This window comes from Sabethes cyaneus, chromosome 2, assembly GCF_943734655.1.
Source record: "Sabethes cyaneus chromosome 2, idSabCyanKW18_F2, whole genome shotgun sequence".
Classification (NCBI taxonomy): Eukaryota; Metazoa; Arthropoda; class Insecta; order Diptera; family Culicidae; genus Sabethes; species Sabethes cyaneus.
The window spans coordinates 73,356,655-73,371,497 of NC_071354.1; the positions used below are offsets into that span (position 1 = coordinate 73,356,655).

At 38.6% G+C, this 14,843-nt stretch overlaps 1 protein-coding gene across 4 annotated transcripts; it reads right to left on the bottom strand.

Annotated features, from left to right (window-relative positions):
- Positions 1-645: 645 nt before the first annotated feature.
- On the bottom strand, positions 646-10,152 carry LOC128733867 (far upstream element-binding protein 3). Of its 4 annotated transcripts, XM_053827707.1 has the most exons (8): positions 9,641-10,152; positions 7,511-8,581; positions 7,036-7,445; positions 6,692-6,801; positions 6,261-6,415; positions 5,760-6,123; positions 1,287-3,019; positions 646-888 (listed from the first exon to the last, which is right to left on the bottom strand). In XM_053827707.1, the coding sequence occupies exons 1-6, from the start codon at positions 9,719-9,721 to the stop codon at positions 5,830-5,832; spliced, it is 2,121 nt and encodes a 706-aa protein (XP_053683682.1). In that variant the 5' UTR covers positions 9,722-10,152; the 3' UTR covers positions 646-888; positions 1,287-3,019; positions 5,760-5,829. The 4 variants fall into 4 exon arrangements, with proteins under 4 accessions (XP_053683682.1, XP_053683684.1, XP_053683681.1 ...); XM_053827709.1 differs by having other exon boundaries at positions 646-3,019; positions 5,760-6,120; XM_053827706.1 differs by having other exon boundaries at positions 646-3,019.
- Positions 10,153-14,843: the final 4,691 nt, after the last annotated feature.

Here is a 14,843-nt window from a genome sequence, read left to right on the forward strand (position 1 = left end):
GCATAGGAGATTCCCGACTTTAAAAAATCGACATTTTATTGGGTATGAAATAGGGAAGGCAAATGAGGAAGCCATCCCAAGCCCCTACCTAGCGCCTCCACGTGGTCTTACCCAGTAATGCTCTATTGAGCAGCCAAGCTAGAAGGTGCGATGCTGGGTAGATCCCGGCTACCTGATCTCAAAACTGCGGGTTTGGGTGACAGCTGAGCCACACGGCCTTGCTAGTTGGTAAGCTTAATAAGCTTAATATTAATACATACACTAGCAAGTCCTTGAAGTGATGGTGGCTTCCCCCTACTATACTATGTACTACTTTAAAAAATCGATATTTTATCGATTTTTTCAAAGAATAAACGTTTTGATGGTCATTTGCGCGAATTGACAAACATTCAGATATTTGAAACCGCGCGAATGACGAGAGTTATTACCCAACGCATAAAAACTCCGCCGTTAGGTTTTGAAACGTTTGAAAGTCGGTACATACCCTAATCAAGAACGACTCAAGCAACTTACTACTTTTTTTGTTTTAAAGCTTATAAAATCTAGTGTTAGACCCACCTTTGTTTCATGTTAAAGCTCCTATGCCCCCCCCCTTAAACATGACGTGATATCTTCGGAAATGAAAGCCCCAACCTGTTCACACGTGTTTCGAGTTGTTAGATGTAATGAACAACTTTATTGTTGATTTGCAACTTGATTTATCGTCGGGTGGAAGAATGGGTTCAAATAGGACAAACGATTACACTTATTCGTTGCGCTGACAGCAGTGCCGTTGCTGGTGGAGTCCTGTCATTGGATTTTTTTCTCCAAGTGGATCGGTAAGCCACTTTCGCCAACAGAAAAACCTTAACGCACTGCGCTCTTTCACACACAGTTTTTTATGCCTAGCTAGAATAAGTGAATCTCATCAGTGATCGAAATTTATTCAGATGATCGTATGGAATCGACTGCAGTGACACAAAAGAGAATGTACATTCATTTATATATAAGAGCGTTGGTGAGAACCATTCAGATAGTTGTTGTTTGCTTCATATAATGTGCATTTTCGGTCATTAAAATAGTTTTCTTACACTTCTAAAATATGTTATAAGATAAGCTAATTTGAGAAAGGGGGATTAAACGCTCTCATGTTTTCTAGATATACGGAATTGATGTACCTTATCTACCACATATTTTATTTCATTTGGGTATATAATATATGATTGCATATACAACTATGTGACAATCAGAAAACATCAGAAAAGCCGAAATAATTCACATTTAATGCATTTTCGACACAATCTCACCTTGTGGTTACACTCCGTCAGTGTTCTTTTCCTGTTTCTCAATGGAGTATCTCTTCTCCCGGAGAAGAAAACTGCATCGCTCCTAGAGCTTCTTTGAATCACTTTGTCTATCCTTTTCAATCTTCACTGTACTATTGGGTACTGTCTTCTGTTCACATTGTTGTTGCTTTATTTGGCTTCTCTGTTCTTGTTTAGGTCACCGTAAAAAAGTGTTCATATCTGTCTATTGTTTGTAATGCTTTCCGGACTCTTTATTCAGTGTTCTGATTCACACAACTACAATTACAATCTTAGAACGCAGCAGTATGTGTTTGATTCTTCTTGCACTGTTCCACATGTCCTTTTGCCTACTCGGAAGCGTTGTATTTGGCAGGCTCACCTAGTCCGCCGGAAGGTAGTCAAATTACACACTTCAGCAGTTGCAAAGTTTTAATAATTCCGTCGAAGATACCAATATTCTGTACCGATGCATGTTAATAACTGTCACAATTTATATATTTTTATACATGAAAATGTGGATCACTTGAATAAGGATAATCGCAACGCCGCCAGAGCAACACTCAGTATCATAAAATCGATGTAAATAATGCAGCAATTTTTATCATTCAGGTGGAAATAGTATCGAGCTTTATGAATGTGCATCAGTACGGACTATATATTATAATGTGATAAAAATAAAATAATAGTGGCAAAAACATTTACTGCAGATGAGTGAAATTTTACCACAAATGTTTCATCTAGTGTTTTCAGAAAATTACCTTCCCGGGTCAAAAAAGTCTGCACAGTAGGTTGGCTGAACCATTTTTGTACGTTCCCACGCCAATATCCTTCGGCATCACACTTGCTCTTGCTGAATAGTATCACTGTCAGCGTGCGTTACAGTTCTGAGTAAATCTCTTTCGAAAAATAGAAAAAGCATATGAAAAAGTAATAACCGAACTAAACATTTGATGTGGATAATAGCGTATATCTCTAAAAAGGGGGAAAAGAAAAATGGCCATTTTTCTTATACAACTATTAGATAAACATGGAAAACAGAATTAAATGATAGATACACATCGGTAACGACTGGTATTATAGGTTATGCAATAAATTTATAAGTAATCCGGCAGTATAGTGTTCGAAAGTATTTCCGTTATTTTGTTGAGAACGAGTTAAATTTCAACAAATTGCAAAGCATGTAAGTCAAGAAACATATATAAGTATCAATATATAAAATGACAACAAGTGTATGCAAATTTGTCTTCGCGAATAAAAGCGAATATTGGATATAATGAGGAAACGTTATTGCATGTATCGAATTATATAACTTTGGGAAACAGCTGTTATATATGCAGAAAATCCTTTGCGTGTATCACTAAACAAACACTTCCTTTGGATGCACGCGGTACAGCAGAACAGTGTACAGCCTTCGACAGTTGTAGCATTCGGAATCAATAACCATTCAAAGTTCAGAAAATTCGAACGGACACACACATACGCACTGCCACATTGGATGCAATTGGCAAATGTTCATTCTTGTTTTAGTATGACTCATCTTCACTGCTGGTTGTAATGTTCTTATTGGTTGAATTACTTAGTTATGGTTATATTAGGTTCATTTTTTTCTCTCTGTTGCTAACAAGCCGTGTTCGATCCTAGTTTTTATTTGTCCTACATAGCTTGAACGCTAATGTTGTTAAATGTGCTCAATAGTTGAGATGATACATATTGTTATATATAGCAAACATTATCTGTAAAAAACATCATTGAAGAAAGAAAAAGAAATTGTGTTTTCATATGTAATTATATAGTAAAGAAAAAAAAACAACAGAAAAAGAAAAGACACTTATAAACTAGAGTGAACAAAAAATATATAGCAAATATGGATTTCAAACAGCAGACTCTAAAAATATTAGATGAATAGCACCGCATTTGCAAATGTAATGAAATATAGACCTACAAAAAGGGAATATAATTCCAACCACCTAAATAAACATTTTGTAGTGATTATTTATGACATGTTTTTAAATACTATGGTTTACACAGGCTGTTGAAAAACTCCAGGAAAAGAAAATTAGGTAAAAAATATTGTATGAAAATCTACACTCAATTCATATGTTTGATATTTTGTAGAATGCTGTTTGTCTTACATGGTTATTAAGCAGATTCTTACCTAAATCAGCTTTAAAAATATCGATTTGTAAACAATTTATAAAACATATACGATATGGATTTAATTTTAGTACTCGGTATAGGTAAGTAATGTGTTAATTTCAAAAAGAAATCTTTTTTAATAAATTATACTAAGACGCTTATAATAATCGTCCTTCTAGCGATAAAAAAACGATGGGAGATTTTTTAGCAAACATTTTTTCGCGACTACGATGCTAAAAGCTTGTTTATTCGAAAGCCCGTAAAGAATTGTCTATGTGCGGAAAGGAAAATAAATCTACAGCAAAATAAAAACTGAAATACGATCGACTGAGCAAAACTTTTGTTTATTTTTAACGGAAAACCAAAAAACCAACGGAAGCTTAGTTTCGTAGTCGCAAGTTTCAAGGCTTAGAAATCTCTTTTATGATAGTCGAGCAGCCATTTAATTAATTTTATTCGGTTATGCGTATAACGCATCTTAACGTATATGTATTCCTTTTGAAGCACAAAATAGAAAAAAATTAATTACGCGTTACTGCTTTTCGCCCTTCTGGTTGATGATTTTTACTGCTCGTGAATAGTTTTTTTTTTTTTCAAACGACGCATCTAAAATACAATCGAAGCGAATAAGAATTGTCGTTTTCGGGAAATCTAGCCCACATTTCATTGTTGTTGCTTTGTAAATTTGCCCATTTCGCTTAGGGATCCGAACTGTTCAGCTAGCGTAGTTGCATTAGTCTCTAATATTCACTCACACCATTACACTGCACAATTGTTTTTATCATATTATGCAGAAAAATGGTTTGGCTTAAGAAAAACTTTAGGTAATGCTATTAAAACAACAGATTATATTAAAAATCAACTTCAAAGCACTTTAAACTAGTCGATGGTAATCCTCGCGCAAAAAAAAACATTAGTGTATAGTGTGTTTATTGGAAAAGATTTTCTTGAAATTGGCTACCGTAAAAACTAGTTTTCAATTTTGAACAGCACTTGTGTGGAACAAAAATAACTATCAAAACACATTAGCTCACAAGTAGCCAAAAGAGATTTTGGTTTACTTGTGTATATTTTTTTTAATCAGAATTTTTAATTTAAATTATTGTACCAAGTTTGATCAAATCTACAAATAATAATTTGATGATTTTTTAAGTAATTTGGTCATGAGCAGTTAGTATTGTTTATTTTTCAAATAAAAACAATCAATTAGGCATATCATGTACAACAATAACATGTGATTAAATTAGAACATTCGACCGAGCAAAGTAAATATTTTGAATACTATTTCCGTTAAGGAGCATGTATATTTTTTGTCCAAACTAACGCTGACACAGTATATTTTATTTTTATTTCTTATTTATTAATTTCTAATAACAAAAAAGTAAAATTTTGCTCCAGACTAGTGTAGAGACTACCAAACTTTGCCAGTAGTTTGCTGCTCCTACATACTCCTATATTCTAGAACAGTGATGGCCAAACTGCGAAATGCGAAATATACTTGAATGTGACCCACGCGGCTCTCGGACTGATTGGACGGATGATGGAGGCTATGATGAAGCTGAATGCTTTCCGGTATGAATGCTCTAATGACGATGAGTCGTAACATTTAGTTAAAAGTAGTAAATAGCGCTCGGAAACCATTGCGGCCCGCAGCTTTGAGGTGATCTGATTTGACCGCACCATGCCTATACCTGGACACCACTGTTCTAGCACAGAAAACTTTGTCAATATTGCGTATTTACTATTAACCAATATTTGTATACTCCTAGAAATTGCCAGTAAAATAGCGATCTTTTGCATATTTTATTCATAGTAATGTTGTGAAACGAATTTTTTATATTTATGTGTAATATGATGCTATTAACAAACGTTAGAAACATCTAATAAAAATAACCAGCTTATCTACGACAGTAAACGAAGCATTTTCATGTGTTTCATTTACACTTTTCCTGGAGTTTTGTAATAACAACAATGCAAATCAGTCATTTTATTATCAATATTTTGCGAATAACACTTTGTTGTAAGATAAACAATGTATAAAGCTGTGTATGTACATCTCAATTGTTTTTGAAAAAAATATTATAGCAGGTAAATTTATTAGGCATTTAGTATAATGATCTTCAAAATAAATATACCGTTTATCACAGAACATGTTAATACAAATTTGTATTAAAAAATCATTATCAAGGTGGTAAAAATTTAATGCTAAATACTTGTCAATAGACAAAATTATCCGAAAAAAATCGAATAACTACAAAACAAAAACATAAAACAGAAGATATTTAGGAAAACACAAAAATAGACGAAAAAACTAAGCATCGCTATCGAGTCACTTACCTCTATAAGCTTACGGGAAGGTGGAAGGGATCTGTCAGGTGGACTTAGCGTTCAATGGAGACGACTTTAGTTAGTTTTTATCCTGTCCCTGGCCGGCCTGAGGCTGACCTGGCTGTCCGCCCTGTTGTCCCGGATATCCGCCGCCGTAAGGGTAACCTTGGTACCCGCCCGGTTGCCCACCGGCAGCCGCTGCTCCGGCGTAGTATTGCTGGTACTGCTGGGCACCATAGCCGCCAGCTGCAGCTTGTTGTGCCGCGATTTGCTGTGGATTAGCTCCGGCACCACCAGGTGCACCTCCAGCTCCTCCAAACTGTGGCACAGCAGTGCTTCCAGGTTGTCCTCCAGGTTGTGGTTGTAGAGCCTGCTATTGTTCAACACAAAAATTGAGAAAAAGAAGAAAAAAAACAAGTTCCTCCATCGTATCTCCTTCAGGGCAAAAGATTTATGTATGTTTAGTCGACGTTTCGGAATAAAAATCCGTCGCCAACATTATGTTTATACCTTATTACTAGCGATTTGTTTCTCGATCGCTTCAGCTTCTTCGATTCTACCGAGCCTTCGGTAATATTCGGCCCATTCCGCGCTGTAATCCGCTTGGCCTCCGCCTCCGCCCGTTTGTTGCGCTCCAGCGTTGCTCGTTGTCACAGCTGATTGACCTTGTACAGTTTGATTAGCTATTTGGGTTCGAAATTATAAAGGAGCAAATAACGGAAAATCGCCCGCGAATCGTTCGCATACAACCAGTAACAAAGTTTTAAATTGAACAAAAGGCAAGAAACAAATTGTGATGCAACCGAAATCGAAACATAAAAACGTATCAACGGTAAGAAAGCGGATATGGAGAAGAAGTTACATCGTGAGATATTTGCTAATAGTCCGCGCAGATATGAAAACGCGCAGCGACGAGATTCTGCGATTCCGGATTGATTTACCTTGTGTCGTCTGGACTGCCGGGGATGGTGCTGCACCCTGCTGGGCAGCAGCTTGCCGTGCCTTCACTTGCTGCTCGATCATCTCTGCCTCGCGATGCATTCCCATTTGTCTGGAAGAGATTTAACAAAATCGATTAGTAAACTTTTCTCTAGTATAAGCTGGTAAAACGGTCTCGAGAAGACATCCCAATAGCTTCAATTTGAAAAGCTTTTAAGGCATGTTTTCAGTACATATTTATATGCATTTCCGTTCTCTGTGAGAAAACCATTTAAACAAAATCGCAAACTAAATTGCTGTTCAAAATAAAATAAAATTGATTGAAATAAAGCATACTTCAACCTACCTGTAATACTCGATCCATTGCTGTGAGTAATCAGCTTGTCCCCCAGCTTGTTGCTGTTGCTGCTGCTGCTGAGCGACTGCAGCCGAAGCTGCGTTTGGTTGCACCTGCTGTTGCTGATCCCACGAGGGCTGCTGATAGCCACCCCAGCTCTGACCACCATAGGCATTTTGACCATTATTCTGGTATTGCTGTGCAGGGGCCGTGGATGATCCGACGTACACCAGGTTAATTTCCATGTTTATTTTGTCTTGAATTAACCGTTTGGCTTCCTCAATCTGGTGAGGTTCGCCTTTAACGGTGAATGTCTTTTCGGTTGTTTGATTTGCGGAAGCCTTACGGTCCATTTCGGTGTGAGCCCCTGATTGCTGGTTAATTTGCTTTATAGTGTCTCCACCGCGGCCAATTATGATCTGCAAGAAATAAGTAACGCCTTATAGTTTCAAACAAGTTTCATAATATTAAATTTTAAACATACACCGCACTTATTGACGGGAACGGTAAAAGTGTATTCTTCACGGGTCACCTGTGGCCCGCTATAATCACCCCCACCGCCGTACTGTCCGCCGTTTCCATTGTCGTGTCCTTCGCGACCACGATGCGGTCGGTCTCCTCGATCGCCACGCTCATCTCGTTCGCCGCCGCGGCCTGGACCTCGACCACCACCACCAAGCTCTCTTCGCTGAACACTTTCGATCAGCTCTTCAATCATCCGTTTTCCCTCCTCAACCTGTGCTCTTGCGCCTTGTACAATACAACGACGATCTCCGGGTCCATCTCCGCGGCCCTGAATGAACTGCAGTTTACAACCGGATTCACCCTGAATCTTTTTAATCATGTCGCCTCCTTTACCAATCACTACCCCAACAGCAGACTTGGGAACGAATACTTCTGCTTGTTCCGTTCCGTTCATACTTTGGTTTCTCTGATTGTTGTAATTATCTTTTTCTTGGATCAAGTCATACACCAACTGCTTAGCATGCTCCACCTTCTGGGCATCGCCAGAGATTCGCAGTGGCTTTTCCATTTCCTGCCCTGGACCATCCTGAATGATGACCATTTTGGCACCAGACTTTTCCTGCAGTTGCTTAATAGTTTCACCTCCCTTGCCAATGATTAGCCCTACTTTTGAGCCTGGAATCATGATTTCCTGGTATGGCTGGTTGCCAAAATTGGACGAGCCGAAGCCTCCGCGGCCTCCACCGCCGCCTCCTCCACCACCACCACCTCCGTGATTTCCATTGTCCATTGGATTATTAGGGCCTCCCTGTTGGTTTACCATCTTGTTGATAAGTTCACGTGCTCTCTGGACCGGATCCTGTGCTCCCGCGGCTGAGTTTGAGTTCGAGTTGTTATTAATTTGCGATAAACGTGCGGCTACGGCTGCAGCTTGAGCAGCGGCTTGCATAGCAGCTGGGCTCATGCCAGTCGGCGAGTTTGCATTGTTAAAGTCAGACTGTGCTCCAAACTTTTTTGATTCTGGTCCCGAGTCGTCCTCTAGCGATCTCTTCACCGGTTGGCCACCACCCGGGTGTATTTTAGCGGCAATCTAGAGATTGCAAGAGAAAATAAAACAAATGAGTAAAAATTGTTGACGAAATTGTTCGTGATTTCGTATTTTTGTAACCAGTCGAACATTAGATTTTTTTTAACATTGCAGATGTGTCTCTAAAATGTTTATTTATATTTTAATAAACCTTTTTTTATGTCGGAAGGTTTGACCACTGCGACCATTATTTTGATCTATTGTGGTAAATGTGGTTGTGGTTAATAAACCTTAAACGGGATGTTTACTGTTGAAAAAATTATACAAAATCGCGAATTTCGGAGCCATTCCGATATCGCATTCGCGTTTGTGATACTTGACAAATTTTATCTTGAAACGAAACAAACATAATCATACTATTTAGACCACGTATAGAACATAATTTTATTAAACCAGTTGAAGAAAAATATATTCTGAAAGTATTTGCATATTGTAATATGCTACAGCGCCGTACCGTTCTCCAATGCTAATCAAAAATATTTCCACCACAAGAGATTCACAATGATCGAGAAACGAGCTCGATGTGGCTGCCGTGGCAACTCATTAACTAAATTCGCTAATCACAGATTAATGGGTACCACAAAACTTAGCAAGTGTTAGGGTTTGAATTTTTTCCTTTGTACTTTATAGTATACTAGACACTTCGATTCTTACTATTTATGCCTAAAACTTATACTTTGAATAATTTTACACCATGTTATACGTGGTGGCTTTCATTACCTACTTCAATAAATTTTAAAATAGGTAGAATACTGTCTACTGTGAAACTCTTCCGCATTACGAATAAAACACAGGTAAAAAGCAAAGTAAGCATTTATTGCTGATTTTAGTAAAAATTTAACTTTCTGCAATGTAAACCAAATTGTCGATTTAAATAAAAAAAAAAATATAGTAAAAAAACATTATTTCGCTGGGCTCCATGTTGGAAACTAGCAGTATCGATTTTTCGCCTGTGCTCGCCATACAATGGCGGCCATTTTCCGGTTGCGATCAAGACGCCTCCCGACTATCATGGCAGAAGCGAACAAAAATGGCTATTTTGCTTAACTTCATACTACTTACTTGTTTTGCTCTCTGTAAAGCGGCTGCAAATGCTGACGATTGACTAAAATTTTGCGAGTTCTGGTTTGAATAATCACTCATTATTAAAATAAATAAACCAATAAAGTAAAAATTTTCCTTGCACGGAAATTCCACACCCAGAATAAATTTTCAGCCCTCACACACACGCGCTCGTCACTCGCTCAACTGCAGCAAGAAATTGTCCGCTATTTCGGCAGCTGCCTTATTCTTTTGTGGCCTGTATACTCAATTCTACTTTGGGAAAGGGTTTTTGTAATATTCTGCACTGGGTTTTCATCGGAACAGTTCGTTCGCAAGTCCGAAAAACGAAAAATTATTGAAACACTCGGCCGAAACTCAACAAAAAACTAAAGAAAAAAGGTAGCGCTGCTGGATGGATAATCTGCTGCTACTGCTGCTGGGCACGGATATGAACACAATTTTTCCGCACATCACACAAGAAGCACGATCCATTCAAAGCAAGAGAAAACTGATGAATGACGGCGAACAGCCCGTCGCCTACTAGCGAGCGCGTTGGTGCGCTGGCTACCGAGCAGGCGAAATGACTTTTCGCCGATCATCGTGTCTCTCAAAAGCCGATCATTTGACAGTTTGACGTGCGCTGTCGTCCGTCGGCAGTAGTTGTCATTTTTTAGTACAAAACACTCGATCATTAACGATGAGAAATCGATATGAACGATATGAACACAAAGATATCGCTTTTGTTTTTTAAACTCGGTTAGTTGAAGATAGAATTAACAAAAGAGGGAATGTCGCAAGCGTAAACAAACCGAGTGAGGGTTGATTTTCCTATGCTGGTCCAGCAAAAAATAACTCTCACCCGATTTTTTAACATTTGCGACATTCGCCCTTTTGTTAATTCTATCTAGAGTTACAAGTTCCAACCCAACCACTGAAATAAAAAAACATTTTCGGCGGGAGAATACACAAGCTTTTTCGAGTCATTGTCAGTATTGTTTATTGAGCTTGCTGACGTTTATCGTACGCACACATCGACGCGCGATTTGTTGTTGCTGTTGTTAGATTTTACATTGATTTTATACACGTTTGTTTTTGTTTTCCCCCAGTTATACCCCGGTAAAAAAAACATACGTTTGAGTGATAAACGATAAGTTTTGGTAGCCTTTTGCACTGGGCTTAGCAAGCTCTATAGCGGGGTTGAAACTGTGAAAAACCCCAGAGCGAACCCATCGTCTAAAAAGTGCATTCCAGACTAGATTCCAGACCGAAACTGTAAGCTCAACCTGAGTGAAAAAACAAACATTTTGACAGCCGTTCGATTAGAACTAGAGCGAATCTAGGTTGGACCTAAGCAACCACCTGTCATTTTTTCTTGTGGTAATAATTGCGCCGTATATTATTCCGTACGGAAAAGTGACGTTTTAATTCACTTGCATGTAAAACTGCGCCATCTACACTCAACCCCCGCGTTCAGATCAGGCGAATTCATTTTTAATCTGAATATTTGGTAAAGGTCCAGACACAATGCATACGGATTTTATTACGTTACGGCAATTTGACAGTTTTTCCATGGGTTTTCTGTCAAATTTCCACAACGTATCCCGCATTTTGCACCTTACTGGACACCGCAGTCTAAAAGTGCGACTGGCACAAAAAGTGCGACAATGCGAATGCTGTGAGTGAGAAAGAGAAAGAGTAACAACTGCAATGTTGCTGTTTTGTTTTGCCATATACATTGGCATTAGAGAAAATAATCTGGATTAATCCAGGTACAGCTGCAAAGCACAATATTAAAATCCGTATGCATTGTGTCTGGGCCTTAACTCTATTCACATTTACATACGCGCAAGGCGCGCACCCTATGACCACAGACAAACAGACATAACACTCGTTTTCCATTCTTCGTACCGATTAAACCGTCATTTCAAATTTGGGCTTTTTTTTGTATCCAGCTTTCCACGAGCGATAATGGCGGTTATTGAGCACAAGTGGGCACAATCTTTTGACATTCATTGGAGGAGCGTCGAGTTCGCCCTGACGGAGTTACTATGGAAGCATCCATGATTGTTTATTGTTCGAGTGTAAAAATATAAACATTGTTTCATTTTGCAGATCACCTGAAGTGGAACATAATTGAACGGATTCAAACTTTTGTAGTGGTTTGTGGCCATAATTTCCTGAAAGCATCGGCTCAAGATACTTTCTACAATCGTGCGAATTAAACATTCGAATGCACTCAGAGGCAAACGTGAACATTGAACTTCATATTAGTCGAACCGTTGCCAAGTTTGCTCTCGAACAGCGTCTCGTTTTGATAAGAAACTTTCCGCTGCGTATTTGGCCATTCTCCCTGAAATATCCGAAAACTGCGAAGCCACAATTCATAAAACTTGTTGTCCGTTCAATTATGTTCCTCTTTAGCTGATCTGCAAAATTGAACAATGTTTACATTTTTACATTCGAACCTTGAACAACAAACAATCATGGATGTTTCCATAGTAACTCCGTCAGGGCGAACTCGACGCTCCTCCAATGGATGTCAAAAGATTGTGCCCACTTGTGCTCAATAACCGCCATTATCGCTCGTGGAAAGCTGGATAGGCTTATCACTTTGACCACAACATTATTGATCTATTGTAATGTTGTCCGGGTGTATGCTGTATTCTGCACTGCATTTCTGTGCTTTATCGTTATTGAGAAAACGATAAGCACAGACAAACAGACATAACACTCGTTTTCCATTCATCGTACCGATTAAACCGTCATTTCAAATTTGGGCTTAGTTGGGAATGTCTCCGTTTTGGTCAAAGTGGCGCTTTTTGACGAAAGTGTGTAGTTCGATCACATGTTGCAGATGAAGGAACACAAATTTACGGACTGATTTTGTCTTTGAGAGATAGTCGCTGTCGAAAATCGGAGGCATTGCGGTTTCAGCAAATCTCGCATGATGTTAATCAGTCGCATGCAAAATTCTGCAGGAAGTACACTATTAGAACAACTGTTAATTTACAAATATTACATTTTATATCAAGTTTAAAGCAAAATATACAGCACAAAAGAATGCTGACAGTGTTTTTCCAAATTAGGCTTACTATAGTTACTGTAGCAACACGGTTGCTTGCAATGTTTTGTAAGCAATCAAAGACGATCATAGCAATCGCTGCTCTCCTCTTTCATTCAAGTGATACGAGCGCCACATAACAGCAGCATTACCACTTTACCACATATTTTCAATATGGCGGTTTAGATTTTTACACATCCCACAAGATTAAGATGAATGTCTATTCTCTGTGATTGAACGGATAGTTGAACGGAAGTTTTAAGGATTGTAGCTTCGCAGTTTTCAGACATTTCATGGAGAATGGCCAAATACGCAACGGAAATTTTCTTATCAAGCCGAGACGCTGTTCGAGAGCAAAGTTGGCAACGCCTCGACCAATATGAAGTTAATGTTTGCCTCTGAGTGCATTCGAATGTTTAATTCGCACGATTGTAAAAAGTATCCGCAGCCGGTGCTTTCAGGAAATTATGGCCGCAAACCACTACAAAAATTTGAATCCGTTCAGTTCTGTTCCACTTCAGCTGATCTGCAAAATGAAACAATGTTTACATTTTTACACTCGAACAACAAACAATCATGGATGATTTCATAGTAACTCCGTCAGGGCAAAATCGACGCTCCTGAAATGAATGTCAAAAGATTGTGCCCACTTGTGCTCAATAGCCACCATTATCGCTCGTGGAAACCTGGATACATATTGCCAAAGCTGCTGAGCAAGAGGAAACGTATGATGTTTTTTTGTATTTTTTCAATTTGCCCGGTCAACTTTACCGTCAACTGAGTATATGACGCTTGATCAGTTTTTAATGTGAACGCATTCATACCAACGAGGTTCAGACACAGAGAACAGATTAACAGGCTCGAAGGAAGTAATCGATTTTTTGTGTGTAAAATCTGTCGGTGGCGCCCTCCAGAAATAGTTTGCCAAACGCATCAAAAAATATCCACGTACCTTTATCAAAATTTCTTTGTGCTGGAGTTACATAGCAGCGATGGCAGCGCCATCAAGATTTAGTTTACCACTTACTGCTCGAGGGGTACTCTATTGAAGGATTACTCGTAGATTACATAAAAACCTTTTACACACTTTTTGTCGATTACCTGGTAGTCTGTTCTCTGTGGTTCAGATTGAAAATGTTCAGAAGGAAGGTCATTCCAACGGGGGTGCACGGTATATACTGTACTAAAAAGGGTTCTCTTTTTCACACCTCTGTTAATATCTCATTGTAATTAAACGCCGGTACGTAAACATCTGAATCTGACGCCTGATGAGCCTGACTGACGTCGACCTCAACAAATTTATTCTGCGGCTACGCGGTTTATTTACGTTAAATGTATCACAAAACAAAATTTCAATTACAATAATTAAAAAGTCTCAAAAGGTGTGCAACCATCATTTCCACCCTAATTCTAACCGAAGCCCTCATCATTGTTACAGAAGTCTACGTTTTAACGGTTTTAACCCTACATAGTGATAAATCAACACTGGAATGACAAACGAAAAAGCGTTTGATCATGTTGAAACATTCCAAGTCGGCAATCATGCAACTGATATAGTATATCACCGGTTCGCAAACAAATCATTTTTGCTAATCACTCAACGGCAAAAGGTGACTAACGTTTACACAGTTCGTAATCATGCTGCTGCCGGAGAACTTAATGGAGGATCAGCATCTATGCCAACATGTGGAAACCAGAGAGACAGGATATATTCAATAAAGCACACATTCGGGGCACCTTCAGATGAGGAGGAGGCTGCCATCAGGTATTTAATGAATTTTATTAACAAAAACGATGAATTTGTTGTTACATTGGGATTGATAGATATTAATAAAAGTTCACTAGATCAAATAGGAGCGCATCTAAAAAGGATTGTTCAGTAATAGGTGTTTAGTTCTTCAATAAAGCTTTACAATAAAGTCAACCAATCTTTACTGAAAAGAAAGTTCTAACGTTTTTCAAACGTCAAACGTATCAAACGTTTTTCTAAATGTTTCTGCTAAATGTATAGCACGCACTTTATCAATGCATGTGGATTGTCGATAGAGGGCATACGACCTGTGCTATTAACTCTATACATTGATAATGGCATTGTCCAATATTCTGCTAAGACCGATTTCTAACTTACATGAATGAAAACAATCGTCGAAGTTCATTGCT